Raw genomic sequence first — 19,940 nt, 5'->3', positions numbered from 1 at the left:
CTGCTAGAGGGAAGGGAAGTAGGGAGGGTTGCAGGACTAGATAAGCTGCTTGTTTTTCATTGCTGGCTTCCTGGAGGATAAGCTACCTGCATCCAGTGCTCCTTTTCTTTACAGTAAAGGAAGAATACCAAGATGGCATATCCATGCATAAGGGATGGCTTGTACACACCCACTCAACACTGTTCACCATCTGGACAGCATTTCCCATTCTTCATCTTTTCCTGAGGTCTCTACCAAATATTTGTAAGACCCCAGTGCCCCACCCTTTAGAACACATATCCTTACAGCATCGCTTAGGGATCACTGCTTTATCTATGAGGAACTGAGCCCAGAAAAGACATACCTAAGTTCATCTATGAACCCTGTGCCAAAGCTGAATCTTATCTCAGGAGTTTTGGGTCCTATGCTTGTACCCACCATTGAAACATCTTTTTAATCTCCATTCCTTAGAAAAGTTTTGTTGTGGCAAACAGAATGGCACTGGGTCCTCAGAACTCATGGACCGGTGAATTTACACTATAGGCAGTGGAGTCACATCATTTTATCCCATGTGGGAATCTTGCCTCAAATTCCAGAAGCCATACAAAAGACCAAACTGGACTGACATAGCATATTGTTAGTTTCTTCTTTCTGTCATGTCAAAAGAACCACTTTTCTATTCTTAGTTTTCTAGGTTTTCTGGGGCAAGGGCATTATGCAAATTGCACTGAAGATAAAGACTGTCCTATTTTTTTTCCCTTCTCTGATCATAACAGACCTGTGCTAGAAGAACTGAAAAGTATGTAAAGACTAATCTGCTTCTCATTATACCTTTTTTGTCTTCCTGTTGATTGGAGAATGAGCCTTGTGTGTTCAGGTTTATTTTCTGTTTCTGCACACATCTATCCCTGTTCTTAGCCCATTACATTGTTGAAGTATGTGTTTAAAGAAACAACCTTGGATTGCTTTCCCCCAGGAGTTGACACTGTTGTGGCATCACATCACATGTCAAGTTTTGAATTCTATTTGCTCTATTTTTTTCATAAAACTGGATTTTATAAAACTGTCTGATCTGATTAACTGCTGCTCTCAGAGTAAACTGACCTGCTAACTCTGTATGTTACTTTAAAGAGAAAATTCTTATAGTCTTCATACAGACTAAAACACAGAGCTTCCAGTAGACCTGTGATCTGGACTTACTCTTTGAAGCTGCTTGAGTACTGTGAGTACTGGTTAACCACTGGAGAACGCCACTGAAGTCAGTTTTGTTTGGCTCTGAGTACATTTGTTTGCAGATGGAGCAGATGAAGTGTCCTAGTTTGAGAAGATATGCTTTAAAGACTTGGGCACAGGGGGGAAAGTTGTGCAACTTGTGCACTTGGCAAACAGAGAAGTTCAGTGAATTTTATATTGTTGTCTCATTTCTTGAGTCCCAGCCCACTAGATCTGGCCATTTCTCCCTGCCCTGAAGTGTAGCATATGCTTGTTCTTGGGTGGGTTGCGACTTGAATATTACCTCTTAAACTGGATGTTTTTGAAAAAATAGGCTGGGAAATGCAATTAGAACACGTTAGTTTTTCACACAGTCCTCATTATAGGTAACTCCAAGGTTTCATCATAATGATATTTTACTAACCACAAGATAGATGTTCCTGGGTAGCCTGCAGCAATCCTGAACTTAAAACGATGGGCCAAAGATTGCCGTAAGCTTCCCATTTCTCTGAAAGACTGCAGTGGGTAATTTCAACTGTACAAGCAGTGGGCCTGATTAAATCCAGTACAGCTGATGGAGATCAAAATTATTAACATCTGCTGACAGGTGTTGCTTAACACAGATATAAAGCACAGCCTTTGCTGTCAGTGGGCAAATATCTACATCATAAAAAATTTTATCAAAGCCATACTCATTGGATCCTTCGTTTAGCCCCAGAAGAAAAGGCAAAACCTGAATTGTTGGGAAGACAATATAATTATTTTCTCTTTAAAAAAGTCCCCTTTTGTCCAGCAGCATAGAGTGTGGCAATGCTGTCCTCTTGCTGAAGAAAACTGGGCTGGCAATGCCCATTCACTGCTATTGTCATTATATGACATTATTGTCATTCACTGCTATTATTCACTTAAATGCTAATTTAAGGAAGGCAAAGATATTATTTCTTTTGGGCCCATTCATTTCTGGGTTTCTCAGTTCAATATGCCTTTCAAGCCCCCAAGCTGCCTTCTTCAGTATCATAAAGTTATTGTCAGTGAAACTTATATTGAATGCATGGAAATAGTTTATGTGATTCCTTTCCCTGCCTGCTATTCCTGTCTGTTCCAGGAATCATTCATCTGACTATCTATCACTCTCAGCCATTTGGTCCCGGAGAAGAATAGTAACACCTTTTGCCTTTCCAAATTCCTGTTGACTAGATAAGATATTATCTCTTCTTGAGGAGGGGATTCAATTGGTTAAATTTGGAGGTCCTGTGGACTTCTGCTTTTGCCAATTTCTCACCTTAAATATGAGAGGCTTGTTCACAGAAAATACCTCCTCCGTTTTTGTGAGGCAGGATAGTAACAGCCTTGTAACAGCTACATGAATGACTATCATTTTCAGGGCATTGAGGCATCCAGAGGTGTGCCCAACAGGCTGTTTGACTGCTGTGACTGCAGCCGTGGTGCTGTGCCACAGAGTGCAGGTCTGCATCTATAGGATCTGCCATCACTGAAGCCAATTTGGAGTCCCTAGCCATTTGCTAAAGAGGTTTTCTTAAGGCAACTCAGTCAAGCCCTGACCGGGACCATTGCTCACTGGTGTCAGAGGCTAAAGTAGACTGGAGCAAGAAAGGAAATTTTCCCCAGTACAAACAAAGAAAAGGGGAGGAAATGCTCCCCCTCTCAGCATAATGATATAAGTGCAACTGAATGTAACAGTCAATTTAAGTCATGCTTTAAAACAGCAAGCTGGATCAGCTTGTTTCACATCTCCACTATGAGGCTGTTTTCTAAAAGGTTTAATTTTATGGGTGGTAACAAATATTTTGACAAATACAAAATTTACACTAAACATGGTTATTTCAGTTTTTGCTGAGTAGATGGACTGCATCATGTGCACATTTATTTAAGCAATTATGTTGTTTAATATAATTTGTCTTCACATATTATTATATGGAAAATAGTGAATGATGAGTCCATATTATTATTCTATTAGATTATTAACTTTTTACTTGTGATCTGTGTCAAGTTATATTTGGATGAAAATTAGAATTAAATTAAAAACAGTATTTGTAATTATTCATGCTAATTAAATAAAATGACCACAAGTTCCCTGACTTCCTAAATATACTAGAACAGAAAAAGCAAGCTTTTCTAAGCAGGTTTTGCATTAGAAATTACATATTAAATGAAGAAAAGGACAGATATAAGGAGGAATTTGAACTGATTGCAGAACCTTATTTTAAAACTAATAGATCTCATCCTTTCACACCAACCTTAATTCACTCAGCCTTAATTCACTTAATTTGAGGAAAACAAATGTTCCTGCTTTTTCAAATCCTAATTTGTTTCTTAGTTTTGAATGACCAGGTTATTGAACAGAACAAAATTCAGTCACTCACTAATCTCTAAGGAAGGAAATATCTTCACCTTGAAGGAGGCTAAAGTTCTCAAAGGATTATTTATCATTTCAGAAAAATTTTGGATCCAGGTATCTAGCCAGTGATTTCTCCATGTTTAGCATCACAGCTTTCTTGAAAACTTTCATAGAAATCAGATGCTGTTAAAGTACTGGTTTTTTATGTTTTTCAGACATAACAAGTAGCCTTTATGTCAGTAATTCCAATTTTTTTTGCATACATTAATATACAAATTAAAAAAATTAAACTGAAAAAAAATCTGAACTCGTGCCTGAGAGGAGAGGTCTGGAGGAAAGGGAAATTGATGAGGTTTATGCTTTTTTGGTGCCTTTGTTTGACACATTGTGAGTTGTTGCCAGGATTTCTCACCCTGGATGATACTTGTTGTTTTAGGGAAATATTTATTTCCCAGAGAGAAGGAAGCATTTTCTATATAGGATGTGATAGCTGCTTTGGTGCATGGTGATGACTTTAAAGTTCTCTACTCCTGTTAATAGGTGCTAACTGTAGAACATAAGCCTCCTCAGAGGAAGAGAATGGGACACATACTTCCACTTCAGTCAACGGTAGAAATTCCTGAAGTGATTTTTTTTTTTCCATCTTATCTTCCACCTTTTCTTTGTAGATCTCACAGATTGTAGTGGGCTTGCAAACAAGGTCTATTTAGTAAAAACTGTTGGGATTCAACTGTAAGGGAAATTTTTCTTCACCTTTGCTGTCATTTTACATTCCATTTAGTAGGTAAATCCAGCCCTTTAGTAGTCTTTTAATGAGCAAATTTCAAGCCATACATGAAAACTCCATTGTGCTTTATTTGCCATAGTGCCGTGTCTCTGTTGGGTAACCCCTGGGCTAGATAATTGAGTTGGAAAGGTCTCTGTTCCCAAACTATTAATCTAAGTCCCCAGAACTCAAAACCTGGTTTGAATACACCCCATTTCTTTCATGCATGACTATTCCAGAAGCTGTGACTTCTGACGGTGCTTAAAGAAGTATCTAATTGTTCTCTTCTTGATCCAAGGCTTGTGTGAACACTTTGTGCAGTTCTTCCTGTCTTGAGGTTCTCCTCTGCTTACCTCTTGGCTGTTAGCTACCAAGTACCTTCCAAGCTCAGAGGTCTGTGAAAACTGGTGAATAAAAGAAAGCTGTTGAGGTTTTTTGTGTTTACTTAGTCCTGTACAGATTTATACTCATCTGCCTGGACTGTTTGCCTTCAATAGAAATAACTGAAGTAGAACAACTCTGAACAACAGAATTCTTGTAGTGTTGTTCAGCTGCATGTACTCTCCTTATCTTGGTATTTTCAAGCTTGGATCTTTGCTTCTGATTGGTGTCCAAAGAAACTGTCCAAGAAACTGTCAGGGATCTATACCAAGCCAGCTATGAGGGCCATGCAACAAGGCAAGATATAGCTGGCCCACTGTCTGTGCGTGCAGAAAGAGGAGGTGTTATACTCAGGCAGCTCTTAAGAGCTTTCTCTCTCTGAGCCTTCAGAAAAAAGTTGAAAATTTCTGCACTGTCTGTTCCGTATGAAGGACAGCAGGAGCATGTTTCCTAGCCTAGTGTCCAGCTAGTCCCTAAGTCTCAACTCATTAATGGAAATTCTTTGCACATACTTAATGGGGAGAAATAAGGGTGACCTGTTTTCTCCATAGTAAAACAATGTTTTTGTTTACTTGCTTTAGGAGATGTGAGTAATAAATGGGGCATCTAAGATGTGTTAGTAGAATAATTGTCTGAAAGGGAGTGTTTGATATTGGCAGTACTAGACAAGGCTGTGCTGTATAAAACTATGGTGCTAAGCTTTGAAGAGATGCCCAGGGCTTTGGGGAAGGCCTTCTGGTGGCTGCCTGTTTTGCAGCATTTCTAGGTCTTCAATTCCAGGAAGCCCACAGACAGATAAAGGGACCTGAGCAACACTGTTCCTTATCTATCTTATTAAATTTCAAGATTTTAGGCAGCTACATATTGTTGAGGTTTTGATGGCTTTTGGAGGGCTGTATTCTCAGAATGGTGTGAGCTGAGACAGCTTGCTAAGAAAAGCTAGTCATGAGCCAGAGAGAAGAGAAGGACTTTCTCTGAAGTCTTCAGGAAGGATAAGAATCCAGTGCTGTACAGATTTGGTTTGGAAAGACCTAGTGATACTTTTTTTCTGTCTGAGAAGACTGAGATGGGGAGACTTTCTTGTAGAGTGAAGCTAAATCTTACATCGTGAAGTGACTGCGCACAAAGTACCCTAAATGGATAGATTCGTTTCATATTTGTTACAGGTATCACCTGAAAGAGCAAAGAGGCGTTTCAAAGATGACACCATAGCAGCAAAACAGGCAGCCAGCAATTCAGTATCCACTATTACTCCAGCATCCCTTCTTGGGAGCAGGACCTGGTTGATACCAAAGAAATCTGTATGCTGTCAGCCACTTTAATTTCCTAGCTAGGGTAGAGCAGGAGGCAGCACTGAGTTCCTCACCTCTCTGGTTCTTCCCAAAAGCATTGTCCAGCCCCATAGCAAACATATCATGAATCATTCATCTTTAATAGATTATGCAAATTGAGAACATCAGATCAATGAAGATCAATACCTGCAACCATTTAATTGCCAGCAAAAACATTTTAAGAATGAGCATTATCTGAAGTCCTTTCTTGGGTAATGGCACCATTAATCCAAACATTGGATCCTGGCCTAAGTGTAGAGGAAAAACTCTCTGCCCCTCTTCCTCTGATGCCTTAGAGGGTGTCGAGGGGCTTTTTTTTTCCCTTTTCATTTCCAGTTTCTGAGTTTCTCCATCATTACCACCAGTGAACAGCTCCCAGTGCTAAAAGTTCTGCTTTTGTTACTCTGCACTGATTGAAATGTCGCATACAGATTGAGATGTTAGTGCTAAGTTGCCACCTGGGAATGTCAAGCTGGGTCTGAAATGAACTTTCTCACTTTTGGATCCAGATGGATCAGATGGGGATGTTCTCGAGCTGAGCTGAGAGTGTGTCAGGGAACAGAGTGAGAATGGCACAGGGTGGGGGAGACATGAAGAAATTTTTTTGCCTTAGCCTATAGTCTCTTCTGGGAGGCCAAATCTGTCTCCTTCTGTGCCCATGTGAGAGTAATGTCCAAAGCTTGTGTAGTGTTCCCAGCCTTCTAGAAGTCTGCTCTCACATTAACAGGCTGGAATGAACCATCTTCACTTAGGAAGAAGGACTAAAAGGAATTATTTTAATGGCTCCTTTGAATCTTAGGCTCTGATTGTAGACGCGTCACCTTTACATCCAGCTGTGGGGATCTGCCTTGCTCTCCTACTGACTTTGCCCCCCAAACCAGGAAAATATTTCCTGTAAGAGATGTAGGTCTGCTAAACAATAGATGAACACCAGCTGAGTTTTGCCTTGCATATGCAAATAAAAAGAAAGGTAGAACAATTTTGCCACAGCTAAGCCATTTTTTTCCAGTTGGTTAAGAAACCACACGGCTACAAGGATTCTGAATCAAGCCTGGAAGCAGTAAAAGCCGTGAAAAAAGTCAGGGGATGTCACACTTTCTAGATGTTCCCTAAATAATGTAGTTCATCTCCCCATGTTCTCCACATCATTTTGTAGACCTCACACTGGATAGCCTCTGTATTTGAGTTAACCGTTACTATTCCTGCCTGATGCCCAAAGTTCTTTGTAGCCAAAAGTTGCATGCAACACCATACCTTTGCTCTATGTTTGCTGAACAAGCTATGACTACCTGCCTCAGCCATGAGCTGCTTTGACAGCAAGGGCTATTAGCTGGGGCTTTTGCAAGAAAAAGCTGAGATACAAACACCAGTGCTCTTGATTCTGTGCTATTAGAGGACAACTTTTTGGCCAAGAGACAACAGCTTCTCCCCTTGCTAACAGGATTTAGACCTCTTTGTCATGAGTTATTTCTCAACTTACGCCATGAGGTTTTTAGATTGGCCACAGCATTTGTAGAGAAAGAGAGATATACCAATCAGGGGCAAGTCACTTGAGCCTTGCCCGTTGCTTTAGCTACCCAAGAGGAGATGTGCAAATCTATGGTAGCTGTGTGAGCAGCAAGCACTGGCAACTAAAGCCTGAGAAGAAGTGCTGTATGAATTAAGCACCGTATGAATACCTCCTTACAGCTCTAGACGTACACAGGGCAGGCAGTCTAACACTAACATCATGACAGCATGTGTGTGCCTTGTGGCCCCAGGGCAACCCTGCGCTGCTCAGGTTCTGCATGTGCCACCAGCAAAGAGGAAGTTTCAGTGAAGCATCTGCTGCAGAGGTTCCTTACTATTTCTGTGCATCCTGATTCCTCTGCTGTCATGCGCTTACACACAGTTTCTACTCTCCCAGACACACCTGACTTTAATGTGCCCACACATGAGGGAAGGCTGTGCACAAATTTTTTTTGCTAGCTTTCATTAGAGACTCACGGGCTTAAGGAAGAGGGAGTTTAGCAGTCACAGTTCAGCAGACCTCAGTATTTAATTTGCAAATGCCCCTTCCAAATGCCCGGGCTGAATAGAACTTATACTATTATTTCTCCCCAAGAAAACCAAGTGCAGATCATGGATAATCCATGACCCTGTTGTTCTCAGATACATAAGCAGAAAATCACAGTGCATATTTGGACACATCTGTCCTCCACCAGCATCCAACCCTAAGTCCCATCTGGGCACACAAGTTCCCGATTCACATCTGGGTTTTCCTGTCTTTGAGTCACATCTGGACACATCTAGGTGTACCCAAAGCTGCCAATACTCTGAATTTCAAGCTTCTCTTGAGCCCTTATGTTCTCCACAGTCTTTCTGTCTCTTTCCATGTTTGCCACAGAGGGATATCTTGCATTAGCAGAAAAAGCAGAAGCTAATGGTGATGAGGGAAATAAATAAAAAGCTTGGTTCTGCTGTTTGGTCAGGCAGCTTACCGGTCACCACAGGGTACGTCTGGGGTCCTGACACATTTGTCCCCAGGTCTGGGTTAGCAGAGGTGGATAGACTTGATTTGACTTCATCGAGACCAGGGGTCAGAGCTGGGAGGGAGTACTCATTACCCTGGGGAAGAGAGGAGAAAGACAGCTCGCTATTGATGCGACGGGAGAAAGGGAAGGGTGTACAGATGGGGGGGAGGAAGAGGAGAGATGCAAACCCCTGCACAGATGGAAGAGGAGGAGGAGCAGGAAACGGAGAAGATAAAGTGACAAGAGGGTTGTGGGGGGTTCCTAGGATGAACTGTCCCACCCACCTGCGTGACACTGTGAAGAGGAAGAGGGGTGAGGGATCTGACCTGTTTTCTGTGTTATGGCTGAGCCTTGGTTCAGAGCTGTGGGGATGGCTGTCTGTGCCAGCCCAGGGGAAAAGAAAGGGAGAATCCTCATCCCCTCCTCTTGGCTGAGTGGAGGTGGGATATGTTTGCCCTGGTGACAAAGACAGCTGGGGCATAGGACTGCAATGACATGACTAGGACAGGCAGGCTGTAGGAAGCAGCCACTGTTGGCCCACTGTCGCCAGGGTCTCTGCTTGAGTCATCTGCCTCCCCTCCACTGCTACCTCTGTCCTAGCTTTCTAAAAACAAAGAAGCCTCATCCCCTGCCTCTGTCACTCTGTGCATTGGGGTATGAAATTGGGGAGGGGGGAGCCACATGGCTAACAGAAGGGTGGGAGGGGGAGAGCCATTGAATCTGAAAGGGTGTCCTGTCCGAAAGGCTCTGGTAATTGCCTTTTTATTGTGGCAGCCTCCAGACCAGACGCGGGAGCTGGAGAAACCGGGAAGGCTACAAAACAGCAGGAAAAGTTGCTCTGATTAATATTACGTTAAATTAAAACTGATTTTCTGCTTTTTCTCCTCTGTTTTTTTCCATGCACTTCCCCAACCCCCTCCTCACATCTCCCCCTCCTCCAGTGGGCTCCCCGCATGCTGCCCCCTCCCCGCCCCTGTCCCTGCTTGGCTAGGACTGCCTAGTCATTTCCAATTCCTTCTTGTATTGATCTTCCTGTAGAAATCAGTTTTGTAATTAGCTGCAAATTAGGCCTTCTACTGGGGGTGAGCCTGCCCCCTGATTTATCACCAGAGTAATTCGCTGTGATCGGAGAGAAATTAAAATGAACTCAATTAGGCTTCGGATTTGCTTTATGGGCCCTGCTCAGAGTTTCAGGGGGAAAAATGACTGTGCTGGTGCTTAATAGTCTAATGAAAGTAAATAAAGGTTATTCATTGTAATAAACCCAGGGACTCTGGGATGAAGGGAGTCCACAGCCAGCCTCTCCTTCTCTTCCTTTGTTGGTTTATGGCTTGGGGCGGTTTAAAAAGACTTTTGATTTTCATTTTATTAAGACAAACAGCTTTTGGGATAAAAGGCCAGGAGAGTGGGGGAGTAAAGAAAAGGTGGGCAGAGCTGCAGAAGTGTGGAAAACTAGGTTGGAGATGGGAGTCAAGTCTCAGCTTTGGGCCATGAAGGAAAATGATCCATTAAAACCCAACCCTGTGGCTCGCTGGTCACTGATGTCACCTAAGAGTGCAGGAGTTTCTGAGCAGTGCTGTGTGCCACTAAACATGCATGGTGGTGTAGGCATGTTCATGGCAAGAACATGGATGCATAACTTCAGGTGTGAGTGCAGAGGGAAAAGCGGATGTGGGGATTTAGGGACAGCATAGTGTGAGTGTAGAGAGGAGGTAGAGCTCATGTACACATGAGCATCAGCACAGTGATATATTTACAACTAGAAAATGCTGTAAAATGTAAATGTGGTGTATGTGCAATAATCGGTCAGTGTCAGAACATGGGGTGGAGAGGGTAGAGGGATTTTGGTGAAGGAATGTCCCTACCATCATTCTGTCAGTGCCTGTGGTTTCCCATTACCAGGCCAGGCCCTCACCTGCTCAGATTTGATGTGCTCTGATGTTTGAAAGACGTCAGGGTAAGAAGGACGCTCAAAAACTCGATCTAAAGCTTCCAGCTGCTGCTGGGTGAAAGTGTCGCCACGAAGGTGCTTCCGCAAACTGTCCACGCTGCTCTGGGAATCTCCATTGGGAACTGAGCCCTCGGATACATCTGCAGGGCACAGACAGAGAAAACAGGGAGTTAGCACCACCCTGGCTTGGATTGGCAAGGGATGCAGGACAAGGACAGAGTGGGGAAGAGTGGGGCCCTCTGCTTCCACCCAGGTAGCTGTGCCACTTCCAAGGGAAGGGGAAGCTGCAGGGGCCCAAGGGAGCCCCCTCTTCTCTGCTGGAGTGGCTAGGCTGTTCCTGTGGGCTCTGTGGGACTCTCCTGCCCAGAATGAGTGAGGCTGTGGAGAATGGTGCTTGGCTCAGAGATGAGTTTCGGTTCCGCTGATTTTCAGTGTTAAAAATTGCCAAATCTCCATTGCTGAGCATAAAATGGGAGCAAAGCACAGCGATTAGCACCGCTAGAAGACTGGTGGAGGGGCAGTTCATAGAGAAACCAGAGTGCTGAGGATGGACTGTACTAGAGAGGACTGAGGAAGCCTGCAATGTTAAAAAGGCTCTCTTACAGCTTGAAGGGAAGTTAGTCTCTGTTGTAGCTCCCAGTCCCATGAACAGCTATCAGTGCTATAATTTCCTTCTCATCTGATCATACCCCAGATGAGTCTTTCATCCCCTTCAGATAATAGGAACAATCCTGCTTCTGATTCCATGTTTCCCCAGAGACAAATCTCTCCCTGTGGGGCAACTGTCCCATCTAACATACATTGGTTTCTGTCCACTCACCTACATGTAGCTCGTGATTTATCTTAACCCATATATCTGCTATAAAACTCCCTCCAAAATGAGATGAATCTTTGTCAGTCCTCCTTCTTATCCAAAATGTATTACAAAACCTAGTCCTACTCAGTGTGAATCAACCTTCCTTTTACTAGGAAAATAGCCATTTTGGCAGATGCTTTCCAAGAACTGCATTTCTGCCCCTACAACAGCCCTCTGGCACAGTCCAATCTCACTGCAGTGCCTCCTGCCACATTCCAGGGTGTCTCTATTTCTGTTGTGCCATCCCACATCTCTTACAGCATACTTATCCCCTCTGAGGTGAGTCCATTATAAATGCCCTGCCCCATCCAAAGTGAGTCTTTTCCTGTGATAAACCGTCTGATCACCTACCTGGTTTTGTGGGTTTTTTTCTTCCCTGTTATCCCCCAACTCAAATGAGGTGCATTTATCTCAGTTATAACCCCTTTTTATCTCAAGTGAGTGAGTCTCCTGCTATTAGCATCTGTCACATCCAAGGTGAGTCTGTCTGTTATAACCTCCTGTCCCAGCTGAAGTGAATCTTCCTCTGTCATAATCCCTCATCTCATCTGAGGCAAGTCTGCTCATTATAATCTTCTCCAACTGTGCTGAGTATCTTTCTGCTGTCACATCTCAGCCTAACTTTGGTGAGTCTGTTTATAATCCCCTGCATCATCCATGCTGATGTACCTCCATACCCTCCATACTGAATCTCTACCTATTGTGCTTCATCAGACACAAGTCTCACTGTCTTATCACTCTTACTAATCTAAGATCAGGTTGTCCCTCTCGTGCTGTGATTGTCTTCCTGCTTTTTCATTGTTATTCCTCGTACTTAAACCTTTCTTGGTGGCCTTTGGTCTGTGAATCTCAGAAACTTGCTGTCTGTCAAGAAATTGGTCAAAGGTTCTGCATAGGCCTTTTCCCTCCTCCATGCAGTCCCAAGGTGCTCATGGACACATGATGCTTCCAGGAACCTGGAGTGGTATTTACCGTGCAGTGAACACCCAGAACAATGCCACTCTGCTGCTTCCTCTTTTAGCTCATGGGTGGTGCCAAGATGGGTATTTTCTTGGCACCATTAATGCCCAGCTGGTGGCCCAGAGTTATGACTAAGCCTGCTGCCTTCTGGCTATGAGATATATCCGTTTATAGGTGATTATACGATATGATATAATCAATAGTACATTATATACAGTAGCGTAGTACAGTACCACTCGCAAGACCATAGAAAATATTACATATTGATTTGTCCCTGCCAGCAGCCTTCCCTTGAGCAGCCCCTTCTCTCTTTCTTTTTCACCCCAAGCCAGAGAAGGGCTGTTTACTGGCACTGATCCCTGGCATTTTCTCCTCTCCACAGGTTTATTTGCCCAAGGGAACATTCTCGGGTTCCTGAAATCTGGAGTTCATGACAGATTTGACTAAGAGAAAACAAAGCAAAGATCAGGCTTGGTGGACTGCACACTGCATGTGTGATGCTGCTACTTTGGGGGGTGGGTTTCAGGAGGAGTAGGGGAGTTCTGATCCTCCCTGCAGAAAGCTGGCACAGAACTCCTGGGTCCAGATTCAGAAAAAAAAAATGTTTCTGTATCAGTGCTTGCCTCAACCTGTCTGTAGCCTGTGAAGCTGTTTGTCTTTGAGGATTTTTCCATGTGTCAGTCAGTGTGCATGACTGTGCACACCATGATGCTAATACACATGGGTATTTTTGCAGTAGATAATTATTCTGGTGTTTGGATTCTGCATCACTGTACGTGCCTGCCCAGGCGTTTGTCGGTGGTGGCTGGTTTTGGCTATATCTGATTTTGAAGGATGGCAGCCCTACACTTTGCTTAGTGTTTGATGTGAGTGGATGGGTGTAAAGTAAAACCTGCATTGATTGTTGTTAAACCAGGTTTTACCCTTAGTGAGTTGTCCTGGGTGGTTACACAGATTAGTGCACACATGCACATGTATTTGCTATTCCTGTCTGCCTTTAGATTCCCGTGCACGTGTGTCTCCCGCGTGTGCACAGGCCATGCCTTTGTGCGAAGAAGCTGAAATCACAGCTTTCCCAAGTCGCTGTAAGAGTCTCTTTTCCTTCATTTATTCAGGGGCCCTTCAGATCTTGACAAATCTGTCACTCTAAATTTGCGAGAGATTATGGTGCTCTCTGCCTAGCACGGAGAGAGGTGATATATGATATCTGCTGCCCCTATTGATTGCCTGATCTGGTGGCAGAGGGCTGGCGAAATGAACTTGAAATGAACATCATGCCTCAACTCATTGTGCGTATAATACACTACTTAATCCCACATTTTTGAGCCGCTATGGAATTCAATTGATCAATCATGTCCCTCTGATAGTACTGTTTTAGGGGTTATTGCTGCTCTGCTCACTGACCTTTCTATTTATTTATTTATTTATGTCTCTGTGTGTGTGTTTATGTGTGTGTGTGTGTACACATGCACATAAGTGTGTATTTGTATTTGTGAAACTCAGGACCAGCTGTTGAGAAAGGATCCATACAGTCAGTGGGGAATGAAAGAAAAGGATGAAGGAAGGAGAAGAGCAAAGAATGGGATTAAAAAAAGAAATTGGAATGATCAAAGGAAGCAAATGGGTAGGAAGGGGTGGAAAAGTTGTAAGGAGAAAGGCAATGCTTGAATTTAAGTGGAAGTTGCTGGGGGGGGGCACAGTGGTGGGGATTCGGGAGTGGGGGTTTGGGGCACTCTTCCCTGGCCTAGGCTTTAAAATCTGCAAAAGCAAGAAAAATTTTGACAGATGCCTGTAGGCTACCTCGAGGTGGATCTTGTCTAAACAGCTTTCAGTATTATTTGACTTAATAATAGTAGGATACACGAATCCCAAACTTCACAGAGCAATAATATGAACTGTGTATATAGATTTTACTGATGAAGCAGAGAAGATTTTGCAGAGATGATCCTGAGAGACAGATTTATATGTCTTGTGTTGCTAACATTGAAACATTCACAGTCAGATCATTTTATTTTTTTCAAAACTAAAGGATTGTAAATCCCCTGTATTTGTTTTCTGGTGTCAAAACCTACAGAGGATGTGTTTTCATTTTTTCCCTGAAACTGCAAGGGCCAAACACTTATATCTGGCAACTTAGATGTTGCAGTTCTCTTCTAAGCATGTGAATCTCTGAGTTAGACTATCAGGGGAAGACTCGAATTGTGTCATACGCAATTGTCATGCGTCATATGGAAGCTGACAACCACATGGATATGAGCAAAGGTGGCAGAAAGGAGCAGAGAGGACTTTGGGGAAGAGATGGGGTCCATCAAAGGCTTGTGGGTGCTAGTCAACTGAGAGCTCAGGGCCAAAATTGGAGTTGGGAAAGACTAGGAGATCCCATGAGGAATGGCACTGTGATGGGCAACAGTTACTTCTATTGATGAAGAACAGTGCTAGAAGTAAAAGCTTAAGGGATGGGGATTTGCCAAGAAAGTCAATATTGGAAGGGATTCTGTTGGAAGGGGTGAAGCAAGGTTTCAGCTGCAGGATAACTATGGGAATGCCATGGTAACTGTGGTAGTTGTACCATTAGGAAGCACCTTCATCTTTCCCAGTTCCCTTTTATTGGCAAGGGAAACTCTGTGGTACTGTAACACAGGGACACCTCTCTCTTAAATCGTAAGGATCTTAACAAACAGCTTGAGAGGTGAACCATGGCCTCAGTCACTTTGTCCCTCACAAAAGAGCACACAATTGCTGTCACTGTGATCAGGACTGGCCTTGCACATGTGACAGGAAATATCTTTCCTCCCCAGGGACTGCTGAGGGAGTGCACACAGCCCATGTTCAGTATAAACCCTCGACACAAGACACAGAAATGCTCCATGGGTGTCACAGAAGTATCCTGACAGATAACAAGGAAAGGCTGTGCCAGAAGACACAGGAACTGCCTTAACTACATCTAATACAGGGAATATGCCTATTAAATAATTCCAAAAAACCTAGATGTTCCCAGGCCTGGAAGCCACAAAGACACCATCATGTACAAGTAGCACAAAGCAGCATAATACCATTACTTCCCTAGCTACAAATGACAGCACTCTTGCTCAGGGTGAGACAGGACTATCTCAACAAATAACTCAGGAGTATTTCTGACATAGGGAGACTTTTGTGGCACAGAAACATGTAGGAAGGTAATGAGAAGCTTTGCAACCACCACACAACCACAGAGACACTGCTCTCTTTTGGGGCAGGAGCTATTACCGTCCCTATGACCTGTCTGCCTGCAGCCTTTTGGGGCTCTGATCTCAGCTGAGGCCTCACAACTCTACCGATAAAAACCACAGTCATAATAAAAGTGAATGTGACTGGCATGAGAACTGCCAGCCAGGTGACACAGCAGAACCCATCTAATTGTCAAAGGCTCCAAGGGAAGCACATCTCTCTGACGCAGCAGTGCTGAGCTGCCTGCTGCAATGCCATCCTTCTGTGCCAGCGAGGCAACCTTGTCCTCTCCCACAGCCTGCCTGCACCATCCCTGCTGGGGTAGTTAGCCCAGAGCAGTCCTCTCCCACTCTCTGGGCACTCATGGCTACATGTGCTGCCCTTTCCCAAGTCACTCTTTTGTTTTAAGGCTGCTCTTTCCCTTTATCCGATTTCCCTTCTCTTTTTTCCTCTCTGATGTGTTCCCGTGTCCCCGTTCAGCCCAGCACTGTCAGGCAGCTTTCCTGGCCGTCCCGGGGGGCCTTTCCCCGCACTGCCAGTTGTTGCAGTTTCAAACTCAATTGTTCTCCTCGGTACTGAGGCAAATGGAGTCATTAATTACCTTCTATCGGCTGGGCCGAGTTCAGAATGCGATCGATAGCCAGTGCTTGTCATTCACGGTAGCCCTGCGCAGACCCTCCTGCTGCATTCAGTGCGGGTCCAGGAAGGAGCCCAGCATTATCAGACTGGGACTTCAAACCCTGGTCTCAAGATCCCACTGGGTATAGCAAACCTCCTGCATCTGTGTCTGAGCTGACCCCCAACCAAGGGAGAGAGCAAGGACAAAGACCTTGTTCTGAAGGAGTGGATCACACATTTTCACGTGGTCAGAAGCATCTGGTAGTGGTGTCCTGGTCTGCACAAGCTGATCCAGTCTGGCTATCACAGTGATTCTGGAGAGATGATTTGCATCCTCAGTAATTATTAAACTAATACTGTACTCCCTGCAGTAAGGACAAGGACAAGGACTGGCAGCCCTAATTTTGTGATCTTTTCACCTGTGCAACTTTCTTACCCTACTCAGTAGAGTTTGGAAAAGGAAGGCTGTAAATTTTGGTTACATTTCCTTCCAGAATAATTTTTGCAGTCTTTTAGACAGTGTGAAAGATGTCATCTCTACATGGGTCAGTTCTGTGTTTCAGCATGCAGCAGCATGTAGTAGTTCTGCAAGGATTTTGAGTGCTTTGATTGTGATAACCGAACTGGTGGGGAGAAAGATAAACCTCAAATTCAGATGGGAAGGATCACAAGGGATTGCAGAGTAGAGATGATGGAGCATGGAATGGGCTGGTAAGGTTCAGGAGTGCATAGAAAAGGAATGTTATCGGGGATCTATGCTGTGATGGTGAAAGAAGATATAGTACAAGTTCAGGTTATGTACAGTATCCTGCAGAAACAGGGATAGTGGGAGATGAGTACTGGAGGATTATCACCTCGAGGAAGTGCATCACCCTTTATGAACTCCGCAGATGTTCAGATTCCTGTGTCCATTTGCCTCAAGGGAATCTGCAAGCCTGAATTTCAGTATGCTAATTGGTGGTATTGTGCTGGTCCACGTGTCTCTGTAATTCAAGTGTGTCAGCGACACATAGACTGTGTGTGTTTGTTACTTACATGCTCAGGCTTAGAGCAAAAAGGCTCAGAAACAAAGGGATTTTATGTCTTGAAATGAGGGTATAGCTCAGATGAGGAATTGGTGAGCAAGGCAAGCTGCTCATGCAGGGAAGTGAGTGTGCCTGACCAAGGAAGAGTGAGATGTGTGCTGGTGCTTGACAGCTGGGGGCTGCACTGCTTTTAACACAGACATTGTGTATGACTGAGTACCTCAGATGGAGCAGGGATGGGCAGTGCAGCCTTAATACAGGGCTTACATGAGCAAAAATGGCAATGCTCAATGAGAATGTAAATGTAATGAATTGTGTGTGCAAATGTGTAATGAAGTGTGTGCTCAGATCTGTCTTGGATTATCATGGGAGCATGAAAAGTGCATTTAAGGAAGTAAGTGTGTGTATGCATATGCAAATCATATGTATTTACTACAGTATCTAAGTGTATGATTACAAATTTGGCCAATAGCCTCTGGAAACTAAGTCTGTACAGATTTAGGATTGTGTGTTGGATATTAATAATCAGCACATCCAGCCTTACTGAAAATGCCACTAAAAGCCTTTCTAGGTTTTAGGATGCAAGCAGCTGCCCCAGATGTGTATACAACACATGCTACAACATGTGTGGGTGTGCAGATGAGGTGCGTTAGCCTAGGTAGTCAAAGGTTGTGGCTTCTGTGTGAGCAATCACTGCAGTTTCATGACCTTTGGGTATGCTGGAGGTGAGTGGACATATTCTGCTCTAAATCAGGCAGTTGCATATCCACAAGAATTCATGTACCTCAGAGAGGCATTTGGATTTCTACCACTGTAATGAGGGACAGAGTGTGGCTCCAGTAGCTCTTATTAGCACTATTAGACTTGATGTTAGACAGATAGAAATGCAGCTGCCTTCAGGACCCAGTACATTTGCTTTGTTTATGTTGGTGGAGTAGCGAGCAGCACTCTCACACAGTGGGCCAGATCCTCTGGTCAGTGTAAATCTGTAAGTCTCTTGCATGTAGTGGTTGTACTGATTTACACATCCTGCAAGTTATCAGAAGGGTTATCCTGATTTATGCTGTTGTGGTGTCCACAACATTGCATTTAGTGCAGTGCCCTCAAGGAGAGCTGCTATTGCAGGGCTCCAGAAGCTATGCTTTCCCTCTGCCAGACAAGAAAGTGTCCTTAGCATCACTGGTATGACTTAGCTCTTTTATCTCATCTTCCTAAGCCTGTTTGTTGGGGAGCTACTTCTTGGCAGGATCCCCTTTGGTGAACACATAAAAAAGGGTGGCTTTTGTTAGCTCTAAAGAACAGAAGCAACACAAAAAATTACATTGCATGCAGCCCTAACTATGCTTGTTTAGAGAAACTGCTTGCATTTATGAAGTCTTTGGTGCGGAAAGCAGGGTTGCAAATGACTGCATCAGAGCGACAGTAAAGGCCATTAATTTCCTGTTATGTTTTCCTGTGTTGGGGGCTTTATTAATTTAATTTTACACTGTCGAACAACAGCGAGCGCTGACACTGCCACACTTGGAGGGTTTTTTTTTTCTCAAGCAGTGGTTTGCCTGACATGCAAATCAACACTGCCAGCAGGACTGCTAGAGACAAGGGAGGGGGCACAGAGCTGGACTGTTCCCATCCAGTTCCTGGGAATCCCTGAGATTCCAGTGGAGAACACTGAGAGGACACCAGTGCTAGGGCTCAGCAGATCTCAATCAGACCATGGACACCTCTCATACAATTTAGGAAATATTAATTCCTCTTTAGCCTGCTGGGTTCCATTGGCTGGGTCCCCCCCTAACATGCCTCTTAATACCTCGTTTCCTTCTGTTTCCCTTGCTCTAGACTTTCTCTTCTTTTCATTCTGCCTTATTTCCCCTCGTACTCACTTTTACCTTAACCTCACAAGTCACAGGAGTCTGTGCCTGCCCCTGAGCCAGATGCTAGTGAATCATGTTGTTGGAAGCTCTTCTGAGTCAGCACTAAACCAGTGCTCAAGCAGAGTGTTTTTAGAGCTGCCATTTTTGACATGCCATAAAACAAAGGCTCCAATCACTGAGAGTCATTAAAATTCCCATGGCATTTTTTGCAAGAGTGCAGACATTAACCTGGCTGTCCTGAACAAAATCCAGCCTGAGTGATTACCCACAGCATATCTTAATTCTCCTGTGGTTTCATTTGGACATGGCACAGCAAAATTTCACAGTTGATGCTCTGTATTGTTCAACATCTGCCATGGTCCACCTGAGAGTCAGCCACGTTTCAGTAGTAAATGAGATCTTAAGAATGGGAAGGTTGATAAACAATATATGATACAGGATGGGTAATTGTGAAATGCAATGAAAAAGCTACAAGCTTGTGATAGGTGATAGGCAGCAATCTGCTTGAACTGTCACCATGCAAACTTTTTTTTTTTTTTTGGAATGATCATTCCTATAATAACTGTAAAGCACTAGTAGACTAATTTGTTATCTTTTTGCATGAGCACACGTAAAGGACATTATCGGTATATGAAGGAACCTATACTGATATGACCTCTATAAAATGTATGTTGGAGATACTTTCCAATTTGTAAGAAGCAGTCCTCAAGCTGGAGAAGGCCCAGTCATGCAGCAGTCAGTTTCACAAACAATTGAGGGCTATGCAGAGAAGAGCCGTAAGTATCTTTGAGGATTAGCTAGTGGGGTATTGTTTTTAGTTTGCTGGGATTTACTAAAGTTGACCCAAACTCTGCAACAATTCTGATCTTCATGCAAAGTCAAGTCTTCTATTCAAGGCCTACTTCTTCTCA

The 19,940-nt window shown here is 43.7% G+C and overlaps 1 protein-coding gene and 1 long non-coding RNA gene across 11 annotated transcripts in view; one reads left to right on the top strand and one right to left on the bottom strand.

The window, feature by feature from the left end:
- The window catches only part of PAX2 (paired box 2), a 105,652-nt gene that overhangs the window by 18,500 nt on the left and 67,212 nt on the right, over positions 1–19,940 (bottom strand). For all 10 annotated transcript variants that reach the window (XM_027667298.1, XM_027667297.1, XM_027667299.1 and 7 more), the window contains 2 exons: positions 10,457–10,632; positions 8,509–8,635 (listed from right to left, as the gene is read on the bottom strand). In XM_027667298.1, coding sequence (XP_027523099.1) covers positions 8,509–8,635; positions 10,457–10,632 — 303 coding nt within the window. The remainder of the gene's footprint in view (positions 1–8,508; positions 8,636–10,456; positions 10,633–19,940) is intronic.
- Positions 1–19,940, top strand: part of LOC113958769 — a 213,446-nt gene that overhangs the window by 127,307 nt on the left and 66,199 nt on the right. The gene's annotated exons all lie outside the window — the stretch shown is intronic.

This window comes from Corapipo altera, unplaced genomic scaffold (genome assembly GCF_003945725.1).
Source record: "Corapipo altera isolate COAL_440 unplaced genomic scaffold, ASM394572v1 327, whole genome shotgun sequence".
Classification (NCBI taxonomy): Eukaryota; Metazoa; Chordata; class Aves; order Passeriformes; family Pipridae; genus Corapipo; species Corapipo altera.
This window is presented reverse-complemented; position numbering and strand designations above follow the sequence as displayed.